Source organism: Oreochromis aureus, linkage group 18 (assembly GCF_013358895.1).
Source record: "Oreochromis aureus strain Israel breed Guangdong linkage group 18, ZZ_aureus, whole genome shotgun sequence".
In the NCBI taxonomy this organism is placed as follows: domain Eukaryota; kingdom Metazoa; phylum Chordata; class Actinopteri; order Cichliformes; family Cichlidae; genus Oreochromis; species Oreochromis aureus.
Genome location: NC_052959.1, coordinates 37,329,778 through 37,346,809, shown reverse-complemented (window position 1 = coordinate 37,346,809; position 17,032 = coordinate 37,329,778). Strand labels below are relative to the sequence as shown.

Genomic DNA, 17,032 nt, shown 5'->3' with positions numbered 1-17,032 from the left:
GAAACCATCACTAGCCAAACATAACATGTGCTCCCACTTTGATCTAAAGCTTGTGACCCATGAACTCTTCACTGAGGTTCATATTTCAGGCATCCTACATAACTATGAAGAAAAATACATGTGTGAGATTCTCAACACCAAACTCAGCTGACATTAAAAAATAGTGTTTTATTTTTTCTCAACCAAGAGACGATCTGAAAGTGAAGAAGCAGAACATCAGTCACAGGTTGGATGGAGAAGTTGCTCTGTGACAGGTTAGCAGTCTGTCACCCAGCGAACACTGTGCTCTGTTACATCTGTGAACTGCATCTGTTTGAGCTCCATTCAAATAATGACTGTGAATAAATGAGAATATAATGATTATGTTTGAGTCACAACAGAAGATAGAAAACATATCAAAGTTTAAAATAAGAAAATGAACCATTTTAAGAAAAATATGAGCTCATTGTGAATTTGATGGAAACACAACATCCCAACAGGACAGCTCAACAAAGTAAGTGGTGCTAAAAACAAACAGCTGACAGGAACATGCAGCAGCTAATGAGGCTAACTGTCAGCTGGTCAGTCACATGATCGAGTATAAAAAGAATCTTAGAGTTTCTCTGAGGTTCACCAATCAGCTGAAAAGAGCATCTATAAAGTGATTAATGTTCCTCTGTGTGAATATCTCATCATCTACAGAAGATGATATCATCAAATGATTCAGAGAATCTGGAAAAAATTATTTGAACGTCTGTGATCTTCAGACAGCATTAAAATCAGAGCATGAGCTCAGGAACACATCCAGAAATCACCATCTTAGAATATTCATATTCACCTACAGACGTATGATTTATTTGTTTATGTCTGATTTCAAATCTTGAAAACAAGTCAAAACACATCAAAGGAAAGCAGCTTGGTTTCTGTTTGTTTTTAGAGAAACTGTTTCAGATTTACAAACGATCATCAGGAAATAATCATTTCACAAATCTTGTTTTCTAAATGAACTAAAAACTGCTCACACGCAGGACAGACCAAGGTGACAGCGATCATCTCTGCTATGGGTTGAACGTATATAAGGAAGAAACCATACCACTGCATTGTGCATTTTTTTACCACATTTGGGCTCTAACAAGCCGATCTTCTTATATTCATGAAACATCTGTGGGAATAAAATATCTGGGAAGCAAAAAATGGAGGCTCAAGACTTTCACACAGTACTGTACAAAGTACTGACAGCCTCACATTAACCTGATCTCACATCTACACAGACACTAACCCCATGCCTGTAAGTCAGGCTGAAATATCTGTATTAGGCAGTTAGTCTACTAACTGGAAGGTTGATGGTGCAATTCCCTGCTCCTTCAGTCTGAATATTTAGTTTAACTCCGTTTTATTTATAAAGCACTAAATCAAAAAGCACCCCAATGTGTTTTATGTCATACAGACTCCACAGCAACAGCTGATTCCCTGTGAGCAAACACTTGGCAACATTGGGAAGGAAGAACTCCCTCAACTCCTAGAAAAAACTACTAATACAGTTACAAATACTGGTACTACAATAATACTACAGTTACTTCTGCAAAGAATAATGATTATTATTGACATGATGTGGAGTTGGAAACATTGAAGATTATGTCTATATGTTCATCGTCTATGACTGAATCTGAAAGTGGAATAATGTAATTGGTTGGTTGAATTTCAATGGGCGGGGCCAGTTACATCTTAGTACCATTAGTTTTTGTAACTTTATGTCAGTCAATCAAATAGTTTTGTGCTTCCACAGCAGCTTAGTATGATTAACAGAGAATTGTCCTTGTGACAATTTGCATATTAATGATCATAAACTGACCTCACAGCCCATTGTTCATTCAGTGGTGCTGGTTTCAGTCATTGTGCAAAGGTCAGCTGAGACTGAAGACGTCACCTGATGATGATGAAACGTTTCTCCCACTGAAAACATCCAGATGAACAGAATCAACTTTTTGGGATTTGCTTACCTGGATGACTGAGCGTGCATGTTGGTGTTCCAGGATATTGTTAATATCAGAAGATCATTTATACTCATTGAATCGTTTTTTCTTCTTCTGAGGTATTCATAAACTTGTTCACTTTGCCCCTTCATGTGGCAGCCCTGATATCACACCATCATCTTCACACAGTAAATATTCATATTAATTTCTCTCCACTACGATAAATACATGATTTAAATCCCTGGAACAAACCCTCAGTGTCATGATTACAGGAATGAATCGACTCTAAAGCAGCCCACATGAGGCTAAAGCTTTACATGCTTTTATTTTGAGAAGGTTCAAAGGCCGGGGGGGGGGGGTGGGGGGCAGGTAAGTAGGTTTCCTGCAAAGGGACAGAGCAGGGAGTGTCACGTTCCTGGGTCTGTTGACCCAGCGTTTTGAGTTTTAGTTTATTTTGATGTTTATGGTTTATTTTTTAGTTCATTAGGTTATCTAAGCTCATTTGTTTATTGAGATTCCCCTGTGTCTTCTACCCCTGTGTTTTAGTCTCCTTTTGCCCTTTATCTGTTTCATGCTGCGTGTCCTAAGTTATCAAGTTTCAATCAATCAATCAATCAATCAAAGCTTTATTCGTCACATGCAGGTTGCCCTGCAGTGAAATGGGACCCCCCCCCCCGACCTTACACATACAACACAGACATTACATGGGGATACAGGTCGGAGATTGGTAGCATTAGAGAAAAACATTGAAATGTACATTACAATGGGAAAGTACAAGAGGAAAAAAGAGACCCCTACTCATGCTGTGCTTCCATGGTAGGACAGCATGAGAACAGGAAACAAAAAAACTCCTCTGCACAAAAAGCACATGAATGTCCACAGCACAACATTATGAAGGACATGACAAGCCACGGGATGGGTGGGGGTGAGGAGTTATCCGAAGCAAACACAGCAGCCGCCCTGCACAGCGCTATCATTCCAGCGCCGGCACATAGACCCGCCGTGTTCCCCCCAGGAAACAAGCATCGGCGCTTTGGAAAGGGAGGGGATCAGTGTATGCTTATCAGTGTAAGTGTATGTGTATGCGTGTCCATAGTTCAGCGGAGACAGTGTCCTTCGCCTGCCAGGCTAAGTAAACAGTCTACCAGCCAACCCAGGTGGCCTTGCATGGGATGGGAAGGAACAGTCTCAACATAGTCGTTATCAGGGATTGTTTAGATCGGCTCCAGCCTTGAGCCCACAGCTGGCGCCGGAAGGGTAGTCATATTATGATTGCGATTGTCTTCCAACAACTCATGAGAATTTTGAGCCGCTTTCTTTTAGCACTCGACACTGGTCCCTCCATCACCCGTTGGATAGTTGCGAGTTTTTTCCATGATGTTATTTACCTTCAATTCCGTGATCTTGTCATTCTTTTGCTCACAGATCAGATTCTGAGACCTCGCGACCGCAGCCAACTGATCCGTGATGTATTCCAGCTTCCGCCCATAGGTGTTGTTCTGAGCGGATTCTTCCCTGATGTGTCCCAATATCCGCTCAGAGATGTTATTCTGAGTATTCACTGCAGCTGCAATTGCCTCCAAGCTCTTGACCACGTCCCCGTCTGTGAGCCTTTTCTGAAAACCCGCACCTCGTCCCGTCAATTCAATCTCAGCGGGAAGCTTTGTGGCGGTTTGGACAGCCGGTTCCGCTTTCTTAATTCTCTGATAAGTCAGGGCCAAGCCAGCTCTGATCAGCAAGAACCCTGTTATCATGGTTCCGAATAGGTAGATATCTTCAGCGTCCTCGATCGACAGTCCCGCCAGGCACACGATCCTCCAAGTCTGCCACCCGTCCATCACAGTATCCGCAGGGAAGGTCCCTCCAGGGCACTCGGGCTCTCCCGAGCCCAGACTTCTCGTTGAGAAGAGGGTGTCAATAGCATTCAGAGACCAGTTGATCAAATCCATAATTCTCTTTAGGTTTTTAGACACAGACTGTGAGAGGGTGTTCCAGGGAAGTGATAGAAAAAAAAACACGAGACAAGACAAGGACATAAGCAGCTAAGCAGGGAAGATAGGGGAAAGGAGGAGAGGAGGAAAAGTGCGACCGCCTTCGCTGAGAGCCAAAGAGTATTGTCATGTCTGCTTCACATGTTTCCTGTTTTATTTTGAAGGTCTGTGTCCTATGTCAGCGTAGTCAACTTTGCTTCCTTTGTCTCGTTATGTCAGATTAGTGTCAGCTGTTTCCCCATGTGTTTCCACTTCCCCAATCACCCTTGTGTGTATTTAGTCTGTGTGTTTCTGTTCATTCTTGGTCAGGTTGTCTGTTGTTCATGCCAAGGTTTTCATGTCATGTTTCCAAGTTTCATGTCTAGGTTTTTCTTGTTGTATATTTAGTTCTCCCAGGTTAGGTTGATGTAAGTTTGCTTCAGTTTGCCTTGCCCTTTCTTTGTACCTTTTTTACCAGCCTTATTAAACGGCTCGCTTTTTGTTAACATTCAAGTTCTGTTCCCTGTTCCTTGGAGTCTGCGTTTTGGGTCCTTTTTTCAATTCATACAGTCTGCCTCCCCCAGACTGTGACAGAACAACCTGATCAGAATGGACCCAGCGGACATCTGTGAGGATTTTTGGGAGTTCAGCACTCGTGTGACTATTCTCCATGGACAGTGGAAAATCTATTCTGCGTGCAGACAGGAGAGTGAGAAGGAGTCGGTTGGAGTTCAGCTGGACCGGATTCTGTCTGCATACCCGGCTTACATGGAGGGATTGTCGGAGGATTTGCAAGGCTTCGTCCGCACCGTGTTGCCAAAGCAGCAGCCCCCCAGCATGCACACTGAATTACTCCAGCGCCTCTGTGACGCAGCTCTCCCTATGCCAGCTATAGGAGTTGGCGTGTTGAGTCTCCCGCCTGTCTCCATGTCCATGTCATCGCAGCAGCAGACAAGTGCTGCATTTTCCTTGACACAACCAGTGGCTGCTTCTAGCACCACATTCACCTCAGACATGGCGGCACCAGCCTCCACAATCGTAGCTTCCAGGAGGAGGCGGCGTCCACGGCATCACCACGGCTTACAGCCGTGAGGTGGGTGACTATATTCTGAATCCACGTGTTTTTTCTAAGGAGAATATTGAAACAAACACTACCTTAAAGGTTCATGGGCATGTTTATGAAATGACTAAGACTGACAAATTACCAGCCAAGTCTTCCACAGAACATCTTATCCCCCTGCACACTTACCTAGCATCCTTGTGTATCGATCATTCTACGACCCATGCTTCTAAGAAGTCAGGCGTTAAGACTGTTTTCACTGGAGATGCTAGCCGTGAGGATCAGCTAGTCCCCTGTGGGACTGAGACCCAGGACAAGTTGGATCCAGGAGCTGAGTTGGAGGACCTCCCGTAGAGCCTGTTGCTGCTTCCATGGGGGGCACTGGGCAGTTTGTGCAGCCTCTTCCAGTGTCTGCTGGGGGTTCAGGTGAACCACTCCAGCACTCCACGGCTCCCACTCCGCCATCAGTTCCTGCTGAGCGCTCTGGAGAGACCGCCCTGACATCTGTGGTTGCCATGCCGCCACCTGCCACGCCTCAGCCAGAGGACGACGCCGCACCTGCTGGCCCTGCCACGCCTCAGCCAGAGGACGACGCCACGCCAGCTGGAGGTTCAGCCGAGCCTGTCCAGCATCCTGCCATATCTGCTGCAGCGCCACCACCTGCGGCTTCCACGCCGTCGCCTGCAGCGCCACCACCTGCGGCTTCCACGCCGTCGCCTGCAGCGCCACCACCTGCGGCTTCCACGCCGTCGCCTGCAGCGCCACCACCTGCGGCTTCCACGCCGTCGCCTGCAGCGCCACCACCTGGTCCACCACCTGCGGCTTCCACGCCGTCGCCTGCAGCACTACCACTATCTGGTCCTGCCTCGACTCAGCCAGAGGTCGTCGCCACACCTGGTCCTGCCTCACCGGCTAAGCCACTTCCACCACTCCCTACATCCGCTGCCAAGCCACGTCCAGGTCCAGCATGGCTGTTTCCGGGGCCTGTCAAAACAGCCTGTCCACGGAGACCCACCAAACCACCTGAGGGGTCACGTCCACATCCATACTACCGTCGACCGCCCGCCAAGCCGCCCGATGGTCTTCACACACACCCACGTCGCCGCCGACCGTCAGCCAAGCTATCCAAGTGTGGCCACCCATGCCTGCTTTGCCACTGCCACCTTCCACATGGTCGGCCTGTTATGCTGTCGACCTCCAGGTCGGCCCCCTGAAAGTTTTAAGACCTATCTCCTGAGCTTTAGTGCCTTTCATAGGCTTTTTGCACCCTTTTTGTGGGACTTTTTCTCTGGTTTTGGTCAGTTTTTTTTGTGTGTATTTAGCCTGTGTGTTTCTGTTCATTCCTGGTCAGGTCGTCTGTTGTTCATGCCCAGGTTTTCATGTCATGTTTCCAAGTTTCATGTCTAGGTTTTTCTTGTGTATATTTAGTTCTCCCAGTTTAGCTTGATGTTAGTTTACTTCAGTGCCTTGCCCTTTCTTTGTACTTATTTTTTTATTTATTTATTTTTTTTTACCAGCCTTATTAAACGGCTCGCTTTTTGTTAACATTCAAGTTCTGTTCCCTGTTCCTTGGAGTCTGTGTTTTGGGTCCTTTTTTTTTTTTTTTTTTTTTTTTTTTTTTCAATTCATACAGTCTGCCTCCCCCAGACTGTGACAGGGAGACACCAGAGAACTGCCCGAGACAACGACTGCTGAATATCAGTGCAGTCAGAATTGCTTATATAGTATTTATTAGAGTCCTTTCTTGTGTTTCACTTTTAGAGTTTCTATGTCAGGGAGGTAAGTGAAGGTTTCAGAAGGCTGAGTGGGTGGAGAGTGGATGGGCAGGTGAGTTTTCCAGCTCTGTTACAAGTAAGTCCTTTCCAAACAGCAGACAATGAGAGAATCCTTCAGGTTTCAGGTAACTCAAGTCCACAGAGCTATGAGCAGACACAAGAGAACATGGTGAGGTAACAGAAGCTACAAGCACAAACTCATAAGTCATAAATTAAGAGCTCAATTTCCACCAGAATGAAGACAACAATCTGACAAAGAGTGGATGTTTCAGCTGGACCTTTCATTCCCCAAAACATGAGGAGTTAATGAGATCTGGTTAGGAGGTCACCAACACTACAAGCACCAACCAGCTTGCAGCCAAAGCTCTGCACAGCCCCATCAGCACTGAGTCCCCAGCCTCACTCAGACTGCTGCCAAAGCTCTGCTGGAGGTGGGAGTTGAAGATCACCTGAACCACTTTGACACGCCCAGGCCTGTCCAGCATTCTCCCCACCACCTGACTCAACTCACCCCAGATGGTGATCAGATGACAGCTCAGCTCCTCTCTTCACCAGAGTGTCCAGAACATACTGCTGCAGACCTGATGATGCAATTACAGAGTCAAACATCAACCTATACTGTGGTTAGCACACAAGTCCAGTAAAACAGAAACCACCATTCTGTCACTCTGACACATAAAGTCCTCAGAAGCACAATAGAGTTACCAGATGATGCAGCGTCCAGGATCCTGCTCAGAGACCTCAAGAAGGCCAGGCACAAAGTACCAGAGCAGGACAATGATGAAGGAGAGCATCATCATCTGATGTGAGGAGTTCACAGACAATAAATGGAATAAGCATGAGATGGTCTTCCTGGTTGGACTTTTAGCTTCATGTGAGAGTGTCAATGGAGAATTGTACTTAGTAGTCAGTATAAGCTTTTAATGATATAAGTTTGCATATGATAGAATACTGTATGTTGACCTTTTGATGACTTAGACTGTTGTCCACTACAAGACTGTTTTATAAATTCTTTCTCACAGCTGAATAAGCTGTTATTATTTCACTCCTGCCAGGAAGAGGAAGAGCTGGACACTCTTATCTGACGCCTCCCTAACAAGAAGAGAGGCAAGCGTCCTTCTGAATCTCACAACACACACGCATACACCTGAACCACTCTTATCTTCACTCCCTACGCACTAACTTTCCTCTGCCTATGAATAGACGTATTCACTGTTGTATTATTTTTGCATATAAATAAAGACAAGTGCAAGAACAGAGCGCTGATCACAGGGCCCCCACTCTGTTGTGAGCGTTCTGTGACCGCCCTTGCAAGTAAAGATCTACAGTGTGTGTCTCTTCACTCTTAGACTCTCAGCTGAAGAAGTGTCATTTAGAATAAATCTCTTGACATTTATTTTGGTCCTTCGAGCCGGATCAGAAATATCAGAAATGTTAGCTGTGACTCTGTTCCAGGATCTGGCACACTGTTTCCTGACGCCGTGGAGCCAGCACCGAAGTCTGTGCACAGCCCTCTTAGACGAGGAGGACCCGGGACGTTCGAGTCCGGGCCGGTCTGGTCCACGGCGGTGGGATTCAGTCTGACGATCCGAATCACCAGTGAGACGTCTGAGGGTGAGAGAAACACTATTTTGTAAAACGGCCACGAAGGTTTTAAGAAACGCGTAAAATAAAATGATAAAATAGGTTAAGTTCGCCAAAAGGCCAAAAGAACTAAGTTTAGACCAGTTTCAGAGGTAGCGAAATTATCTCGTGACAAATTATTAAAGAAACGCGTAAAATAGGTTAAGTTCGCCAAAAGGCCAAAAAGAACTAAGTTTGGACCAGTTTCAGAGGTAGCTGTTAAATACTTAAGTAACAAATTAGCGCCAAGCAAATGTCTATCTGTGTGTATGTGTGTATGTGTCTGGAAGTAAGTTGATTTTACAGCACAATACGCTGCTGAACTACTTCTATTTTATTTGTTTTCTTTGCTGAGGCTCACGTACTGGTGACAAAGGAGAACGGTTGGGTTTCATCTCATAAAACTGGTACCGCTTCACCTATAGGGTGAAGTCGAAGGCTGTATCAGTAAACCACTCCGAAGTCAAGCGTGCCAGTGACAGCCCAGCAAAATCTTTGAAAATGGGGAATAAACAAGCAAAATTAACACCTGATGAGGAATGGTTAGAAAAACAACAAACAGGAGCAGGTAGAATAAGTGCAAATAGGTGGAGAAATCCACAAAAAGCTAAAACCACAGCTGGGAAGGAAATGCAATCCTCAGCTGTTACCCAGCTGAGAGCTGTCCTGAAACAAGAAATTACATTAACAAAAGACCCAAAGAAGAAATTAAAACGTAAAGAAGAATATAAACTTTTCCAAGCATGGGAAACCAAAGCTGAAAGGAGAAAAAGAAAGAGGAAAAGAAAAAACAATTTAAACGCACTTTCATTAAAGGATTACTACCACCCATTAGGTCTCATGTAGAAAAGAATTGGGTAACGCAAAGATACGGGCACAGCAGATGAGGCGTTTCAATATGCTAACCATGCACAGACAGTGGTGAAAAAGAAAGAGAAGGTCTCAGTTTTTGCCCTCGACGCTGACACTGTTCTCACAGCTTTCAGTGGAGGCTACAGGGGAGGTTTCAGAGGCCAAAAGAGAGGGAGAGGAATGCGTAGGGGAAGAGCAAGAGGTAGAGACAGGCCTAGACACACACCAAGCAGTGGTTTTAGTACTATATGCTGGAGGTGTGGAAAAGAGGGACATTTTGTACGTGACTGTAAGAAACAAAGAAGCAGTTCAGAATAGGAAGAACATAATAATCCCTCACCAAGTAAAAAATTAGAGATCCAAGTATAAGTTTAAAAAGGGCTGGATACAGACCCAACTGAATACATATAAATGCAAGAGGAATAAAGTTAAATAAAACAACTGTAATGTATTCAAATTGATAAAAGCAAGGATAACAACCTGTAAACTGGTATGAACAATGAAACATAGTTAGGATGAAGACCGTGCCCAGACTGAATAGAACGAAAGAAAATACATAACTCACACAAACACATATTAAATGAAATAGAGAGATGCATAAGGTATATTAAGGCTGTGTCATTGTTCAGCCAAGGAAAATGTGTGAAAAGGAAAATGTCTCCAGCTTGGGAAGGGGTGAGACTGCAGCTCACCCTCAGCCCTTGGTGGACACAAATAAAATATAAATAAAATATTGTAATATACTATTGCTGTTATATAAAAAGATAATAACATTAATAATGAAATAATATTAATATGAAGAGGCACCTCAGTCAGTTGTGATGTGAGGTGGATAATTGTTAGAAGTAGTCTGCATCAAGCTTAAGGTTGCTCAAATTCAGTATAATGACATATGAAATGAAGAAAATAAAGAAAATATGTAAACTACTTAAGTGCATAGAGGCACTTGACCTGCTCGAAAACCTGTCATCCTAGATGAGACATTGCTGAAATATAGAGCACACCTATACTAACAACTAAAAACCCTGTATACAACAGCTAAAGCTACACAATTGAGAAGCTGAATTAAATATATGGTCACTGCTAAGCTGATGAGCAGGTTACACATTTTGTAGAGCAGGAGCTGCATAAGAACACATCAGAGGGAGGGAAACAGCTATTAAAGCTCAAACATGAAGCTATCTGTGGGCTCAGTTTTTTGTTTTTTTTTTCCTCATGCTTCTGATTTGTCTTTGGCAGCAGCCTTTTTGCATCCTGACTCGTGTGTAAAGTGTTCAAGCCATCGGTAACTTGTTTTTTGTTTTGTTTTGTTTTTTGTTTTGTTGGGTTGAAAAATGAATAAATTTGTGATCATACTTGTGGATCACAGTAACACATAATGATTAGGCATATGATTTACTAATGCAGATATAATAACTTTATTCTAAAATTCAAGGAGAACAAACAAGAACAACATCTTCAGTTGTGTATTGTTGTTGTTCTCTGTGTAGTGTGCTGAGTTTTGTTTTTGTTTCTTTTGTTTTTTGAAATGTTGCTTGAGTGATGAGTACTGTAACTTCTGTTCAGAGCCAGCTGAGAGCTGGGTTGTCTGTTTTGTTTTAGGTGACAAGCCAGAAAAGTTAAAACTTAGTTTCTTGTTTTGAAAAAGAAAAAAGGGAAAAAAAGGGAGGTTTTGTGTTTCTCAGCCAAGAACAACTACAATTTAATTTTATGTTTTTGAGAAAGGAGAATTTATAACAATAATAATAATAAAACAAAGAGTGATGTTTTGCTTAAGTGTTGAAGCAGGCTAATACTGCAACATATAAATAAACTCCAATTATGGAGACCTGAAGTCACATGCTTAGGGCACACCCTCAGGTGAAGGCAGAAAGCTACTAAACAAAGAAAAGAAGCTATAGAAAATGCGCCACAGCCACAAACTAAGCATTCATATTCTTTCTAACTCTTAGTGAGCCTGAGTTATGACCTTGGCTCCCTGTTTTTCTGCCTCCACCAAAGGTGGGGGTGAAGCTCCCGTGGCATGTGCTCTGTTCTTTTTACTATCACAAAGAGGGAAAAAAAGAGAGAATACTCTCTGAATACAATATTCTTTTCATAACTCGGCAGTATGAAATGTCATGAAACAGTGTAACTCACTCACAGTAAATCAGCAGTATAGGATAATACAAACCTATCTAATAAATCTAATGATTTTCACATTCTTTTAACTCAGAAGTATGATGTGGCCTACAGCAGTATCATGATTCACTCATTTTGATTACAGGTATAATGTAATATATGACAGCATAATAATCTCACAACTGCTTCAAGCACATTTGCCTTTCTTAACACACGCGAGAGAAAGGCAACTGTTGAGAAAATGCTCTTTTGGGTGAGACAGTCCCAGAGGCCTTGCATGCAAGCTACTAACACACATACATGCAATGAAGAACAGCTTACACTACAGCACACACTATACATGCGCCTATATCTCTCATTAGTGTTAAAACAGGGAAAACTTAATAGTTTTGTTATCAAATGCTGAAGTTTACCCACTACTAACAAATAAACTCTCTGGGTTGCAGGACAACAACTTCAAAAAGAACGAGACTGGTATGACCAACCAGTGATGAAACAACAAATTTAGTGGTTAAGAGTCAAATGGTGAGATGTTTTCTGCTGATTGAATCATACAAGTGATTACTGAAGGAAGGAAAATTCCTTTTTGTGCTTTTAAACGTGATCTTACGAATTTTAATATCTACCTGTGTTGTCCTGTCAGCTTGGTGGGTTATGAGTTAATTATATTGTGAGGAAAAACAAAAAGGGGAGAGAAGGCTGACACAGGGCCTGGCCCGGTGTTTCTCCCCTCTGAATAACACAGCCAACACAACATCATTTTCCTGTTCGTCTGTTTTTGTTTTGTTTTTGTTTTTCTCTTTATGTTTAATTACAGGCTGCTTTGCGGTCCTGAAAGCCGAAGCTGACCTGGACTCCTGCTCTCCCTCTACCATCTCTGACCCTGACCCTGACCAAATGCTGCAGCAGCTGGACCCATAACAACAATCTAAAATGTCAACAGTGCTACAGGAAAGCGATCTCATGCAGCAGAGACGGAGAGCGTTAAATCCAAGGCTCGTTTCACTACACGGGAGATTTCCAGACAGCTTCAGCTGACAGAGCTGTGACGAGACGCCCATTAAGCCCGAATGAAAAGTAAGGCCGAGCAAAAGAATGCTGACCTTGATAACCCTGCATTAACACTGTGCAGGACAGTGATGGACCAACACGGATGATCGGGCAGCAGAAGAAAGGGCGTGCCAGAGACAGGAGGAGCAACTGAGGTCAAAAGGCACCTCAGAATGGACAAAACACAGAAGAAGATGCAGGTTTCACCTGCGGTGAGCATGGACACTGGAGAAAGGACTGCCCCAATTGGGGCCAGGACCAGGACAGACTGAACTATGAGCAGCAGCAGCAATGGTCGCAACCGGACTGAAAAGGAGGAGGACAGGACCCCAGGGCACGCTTCAGGCCGTGGTTTACCCAAAACACCAGAACAGGAAAGTGATAAACACGCCAACATACACAAACATACACATCTACACACACTGACTCAGAATGAAGAGAAACACACACCTGAACAGACGTGCACTTGTTGATTGAGTGAGAAATGACACACACACATCAGACAATGTACACTCATCAAACATGACTGATGCCCTGAACGCCTTGAGACAGATCCAGCAGGCCCAAACTCAGGACTATGTAAATAATACAAGTGACTGCTAAAAAGACTACTACTGCCTTTTCACTGTGCAATACTTTTTGTTAAAAACCAACGGTGCAATAGACTTCAATACTTGAAATACTTGAAATACTTGCAATTCCTTTGTATTCTTATTCTTATTTATTCTATTTATCCCTTTTTGTATTTTTATTTTTATTTTGTGTTTTTGTAACATGTATCCTGCCATGTCTAAAACTCATGATTAACCGTATAATTGTTTCCACTGTTGCTGCATACATAGCCGTGACAAATGATGATGATGACTCCGACCTGTTGGAGCATGAAGACTTTGTGTGATTAATGATGGTGTGACAGAAAATGTACAACAAGATGTTACATACTGATATCTCACTTAAAGTTATACTGACAACAGGAGGGAATGTCAATGGAGAATTGTACTTAGTAGTCAGTATAAGCTTTTAATGATATAAGTTTGCATATGATAGAATACTGTATGTTGACCTTTTGATGACTTAGACTGTTGTCCACTACAAGACTGTTTTATAAATTCTTTCTCACAGCTGAATAAGCTGTTATTATTTCACTCCTGCCAGGAAGAGGAAGAGCTGGACACTCTTATCTGCGCTCCCTAACAAGAAGAGAGGCCGCGTCCTTCTGAATCTCACAACACACACGCATACACCTGAACCACTCTTATCTTCACTCCCTACGCACTAACTTTCCTCTGCCTATGAATAGACGTATTCACTGTTGTATTATTTTTGCATATAAATAAAGACAAGTGCAAGAACAGAGCGCTGATCACAGGGCCCCCACTCTGTTGTGAGCGTTCTGTGACCGCCCTTGCAAGTAAAGATCTACAGTGTGTGTCTCTTCACTCTTAGACTCTCAGCTGAAGAAGTGTCATTTAGAATAAATCTCTTGACAGAGAGATTTTACCTTAAAGAGATAAACCTCTGTTACTCTGTTTATTTTGCTTCTGCTGCATTTTTGCATGTCCTCATCCACTAAATATAAAATAGTGTAAATGAGCAGCTTTTGATGTTTGACAGTTTTTATTGTGTCTGAACGTTCCTACAGTTGGTTTGTGGTTGATGTGGATTTGCTGCTCATGTGAATCCTCCCACAGTGTTTCATTAGCAGCTGTAACCACAGTGACTCTGATAAAACAGGAATTAGCAGAATCCATCTGATATGAAGCTGTGCTTTGAATACCACTTCCCTCCTCTTTGAAGAGTAGTCAGATATCTGTGTTCAGGTTTTTGTACAGCCTCTTCTACACTTTGTATCACTGTGTTTGTAGAGCACAGTAGTAGAGAGCTGTGTCTGCCAGGGTTAGGGCTGTTATGGTCAGAGTAGTTGATGTAGAAGATGTTTCTGATTTATATCGTTTATCAGGAATATACTGACGATCACTGTCTGATTTTGCTCCTTTCCAGAGTATAAACTGAGGAGCCTGAAGGTCAGAATGATGTCTGTACCAATAAAGCCAAGGATAACTTGCATCTGTCTCATAGTTACATGTGAGTGTGACAGATTCTCCTTCTGTTTCAGTGACTTCAGTTTGTTGAGGAGTGATTGAGTCTCCAGCTGTTAGTCCTGGAAAAAGAAAGAAGAAAAGTAGTGAAATGCAGTCTGTATATCTGCTTAATGCAGCAGCTTCAACTAAACTTTAATCCCTGTTCTTAAACTCACCTATAATGTGAGATAGAAGCAAAAAGAGGTGCAGCAACATGTCTTTGGAGTTATTAAAGCCAGACAGACAGCACATGAACAATGTTCTTCCACTGCAGCACAATGACCAACAAATAATGTCATTGGATGAGCTCAACTTCAGTGGGCGGGGCCAGTTTAATAGCTGAGCCAATCAAATAGTTTTGTGCTTCCACAGCAGCTCTGTCTCTGTTTCTGATCTTTACTGCTTCATTTCTCTGTTGTCTTTGTCATCAGTCCAATGACACAAGAATCAGAGGTTTAACAGTGTGTGGCTCCCTCTAGTGGATGTTGTGGAGTATTCTGTTGTCTTTGCTCCAAAGGTTTTTGTACAGAGTTTTGGTGTTTCCTGTCACTGTGGGCTGCAGAGCACAGTAGTACACAGCAGAGTCAGACAGCTGAAGCTTCTGGATCTTCAGAGGAACTGATCTGATGCTGGAATCCAGTCTGGATGAAAATCTCTCCTTGAACTCGTCTGCTGTGTTTCCTTGTTCCCCACTAAAGCGGGTCGTAATGAATTTGGGGCTGTTGTTTCCATCTTGTTTGTACCAGAAGAGATAATTAGTTGTTGCGCTGCTCTCATACTGACAGTGAAGTGTTACTGTGCCTCCTGCAGCAGCAGTCTCTTCTCCTTTTACTTGCAGCACGTTGTCTTTTTGTGCTCTGCATTCTGTAAAACACCAACAAACAGTATCAGTGTGCTGTTAAAGAATCATGTCAATGTTGGATTGATATCAAAGAAACAGAGTTGTGTTCATACCGAGGCACATAGCAGCCAGCAGCACTGAGATGAACAGAGGCGTCATATCTGCAGTGTAGAGTAACTGTGAGCTACAGCAAGTATAAAGAAGCTGTGATCTCTGTTTTAGTCTTCATCAACACTAAGTTGGTGGATTAGAAGGAGGAGCCTGATCACAGTGACAGGACTCATTCACAGCCCTGTGTTATTCCGCCTGCTGACAGCTTTACACTCTGCACGTCTTTCTGCTGCTCTGCTTTCATTGGATATTTGCTCCTATTGCAGGAAGCAGGTTTAACTGACTAAACTGTGAGTCGGGAAAGAAAGAAATCATCAATGGAGCTCTGATACAGGCGTTACCATGGCAACACGTGAACCAAAAGCCTCCATTTTAATCCAGTGAAACTAATAATCGGCTGCCCTCTCCTCAAACTGGAAGATCTACACAGTTCTCGCTGCCTCAAAAGAGCCCATAACATTATAAAAGACATTTCACACCCTGGACACTCCATGTTCGAACTGTTGCCTTCAGGTAAACGGTATAGAACAATATACACAAGGACTAACAGACTCAAACACAGTTTCTACCCAATTGCAATATCCTGTCTCAATGCTACCAAGAGTAGATGACGTTCACTGCCCCTGCTGTTATGTATTTATGCCCTGCTGTTGGAATGTTTGATTGTTGAGTGATATATCAACTAGGACGTATGTCGAGTGACTGTATGTGGCATTAGGCCTGGATTGCTTGGGTGCATTTACCGTATGAGAAGATTGTATTTTATTTTATTTTCTATAGTATTACAACATAGTTTTTAAGTATTTATTTTTGTGAATGTTGCACTGATCAGAGACATCTCTCAATTTCATTGTACTTGTGACAATGACAATAAAGAATATTCATTCATTCATCTATGTCTGTGTGGACCAAATAAAAAACAAAACTGCATGCATGTAAGTATTCACAGCCTTTGCTGCATGTTGTTGAGTATGATGCTAAAAGCTTGACACACCTTTTTTTGGGCAGTTTCTCCCATTCTTCTCTGCAGAACCTCTCGAGCTCCATCAGATTGGATGGGGAGAGTCAGTGCAGGACCATCAGATCTCTCAGAGATGGTTTAAATCTGGACTCTGGCTGGGATCCTCAAGGACATTCACTGAGAGGTCCTGAAGCCAATCCTTGGTTAACTTGGCTGTGCTTAAGGTCGTTGTCCAGTTGAAGGTGAACTTTGACCCCAGTCCAAGGTCCAGAGCGTCTAATGCAGGTTGTCATCAAGGATGTCTCTGTACATCTCTGCATCCATGTTTCCCTCCACCCTGACTCGTCTCCCAGTTCCTGCTGCTGAGAAACAAACTTGGCATTCAGACCAAAGAGTTCCATCTTTGTTTCTTCAGACCAGAGAATTTCACTTCCCTGGTCTGAGAGTCTTTCAGGTGCTTTTTGACAAACTGCAGGTGGGCTGTCATGTGCCTTGTACTAAAGAGTGACTTCTGTCTGTCCACCCTATTATACAGTCCTGATTGGTGGAGTGCTGCAGAAATATTTGTCCTTCTGGAGGTTCTCCTCTCTCCACAGAGCGATGCTGGAGCTCTGACAGAGTCAGATTGGCTTGGT

General features: G+C 43.2%; 1 gene segment (V, D, J or C); it reads right to left on the bottom strand.

The window, feature by feature from the left end:
• Positions 1–14,952: 14,952 nt before the first annotated feature.
• LOC120434403 lies at positions 14,953–15,528 on the bottom strand. The segment is given in 2 exon segments: positions 14,953–15,348; positions 15,439–15,528. Coding segments are annotated over 2 exon segments (435 nt in total).
• Positions 15,529–17,032: the final 1,504 nt, after the last annotated feature.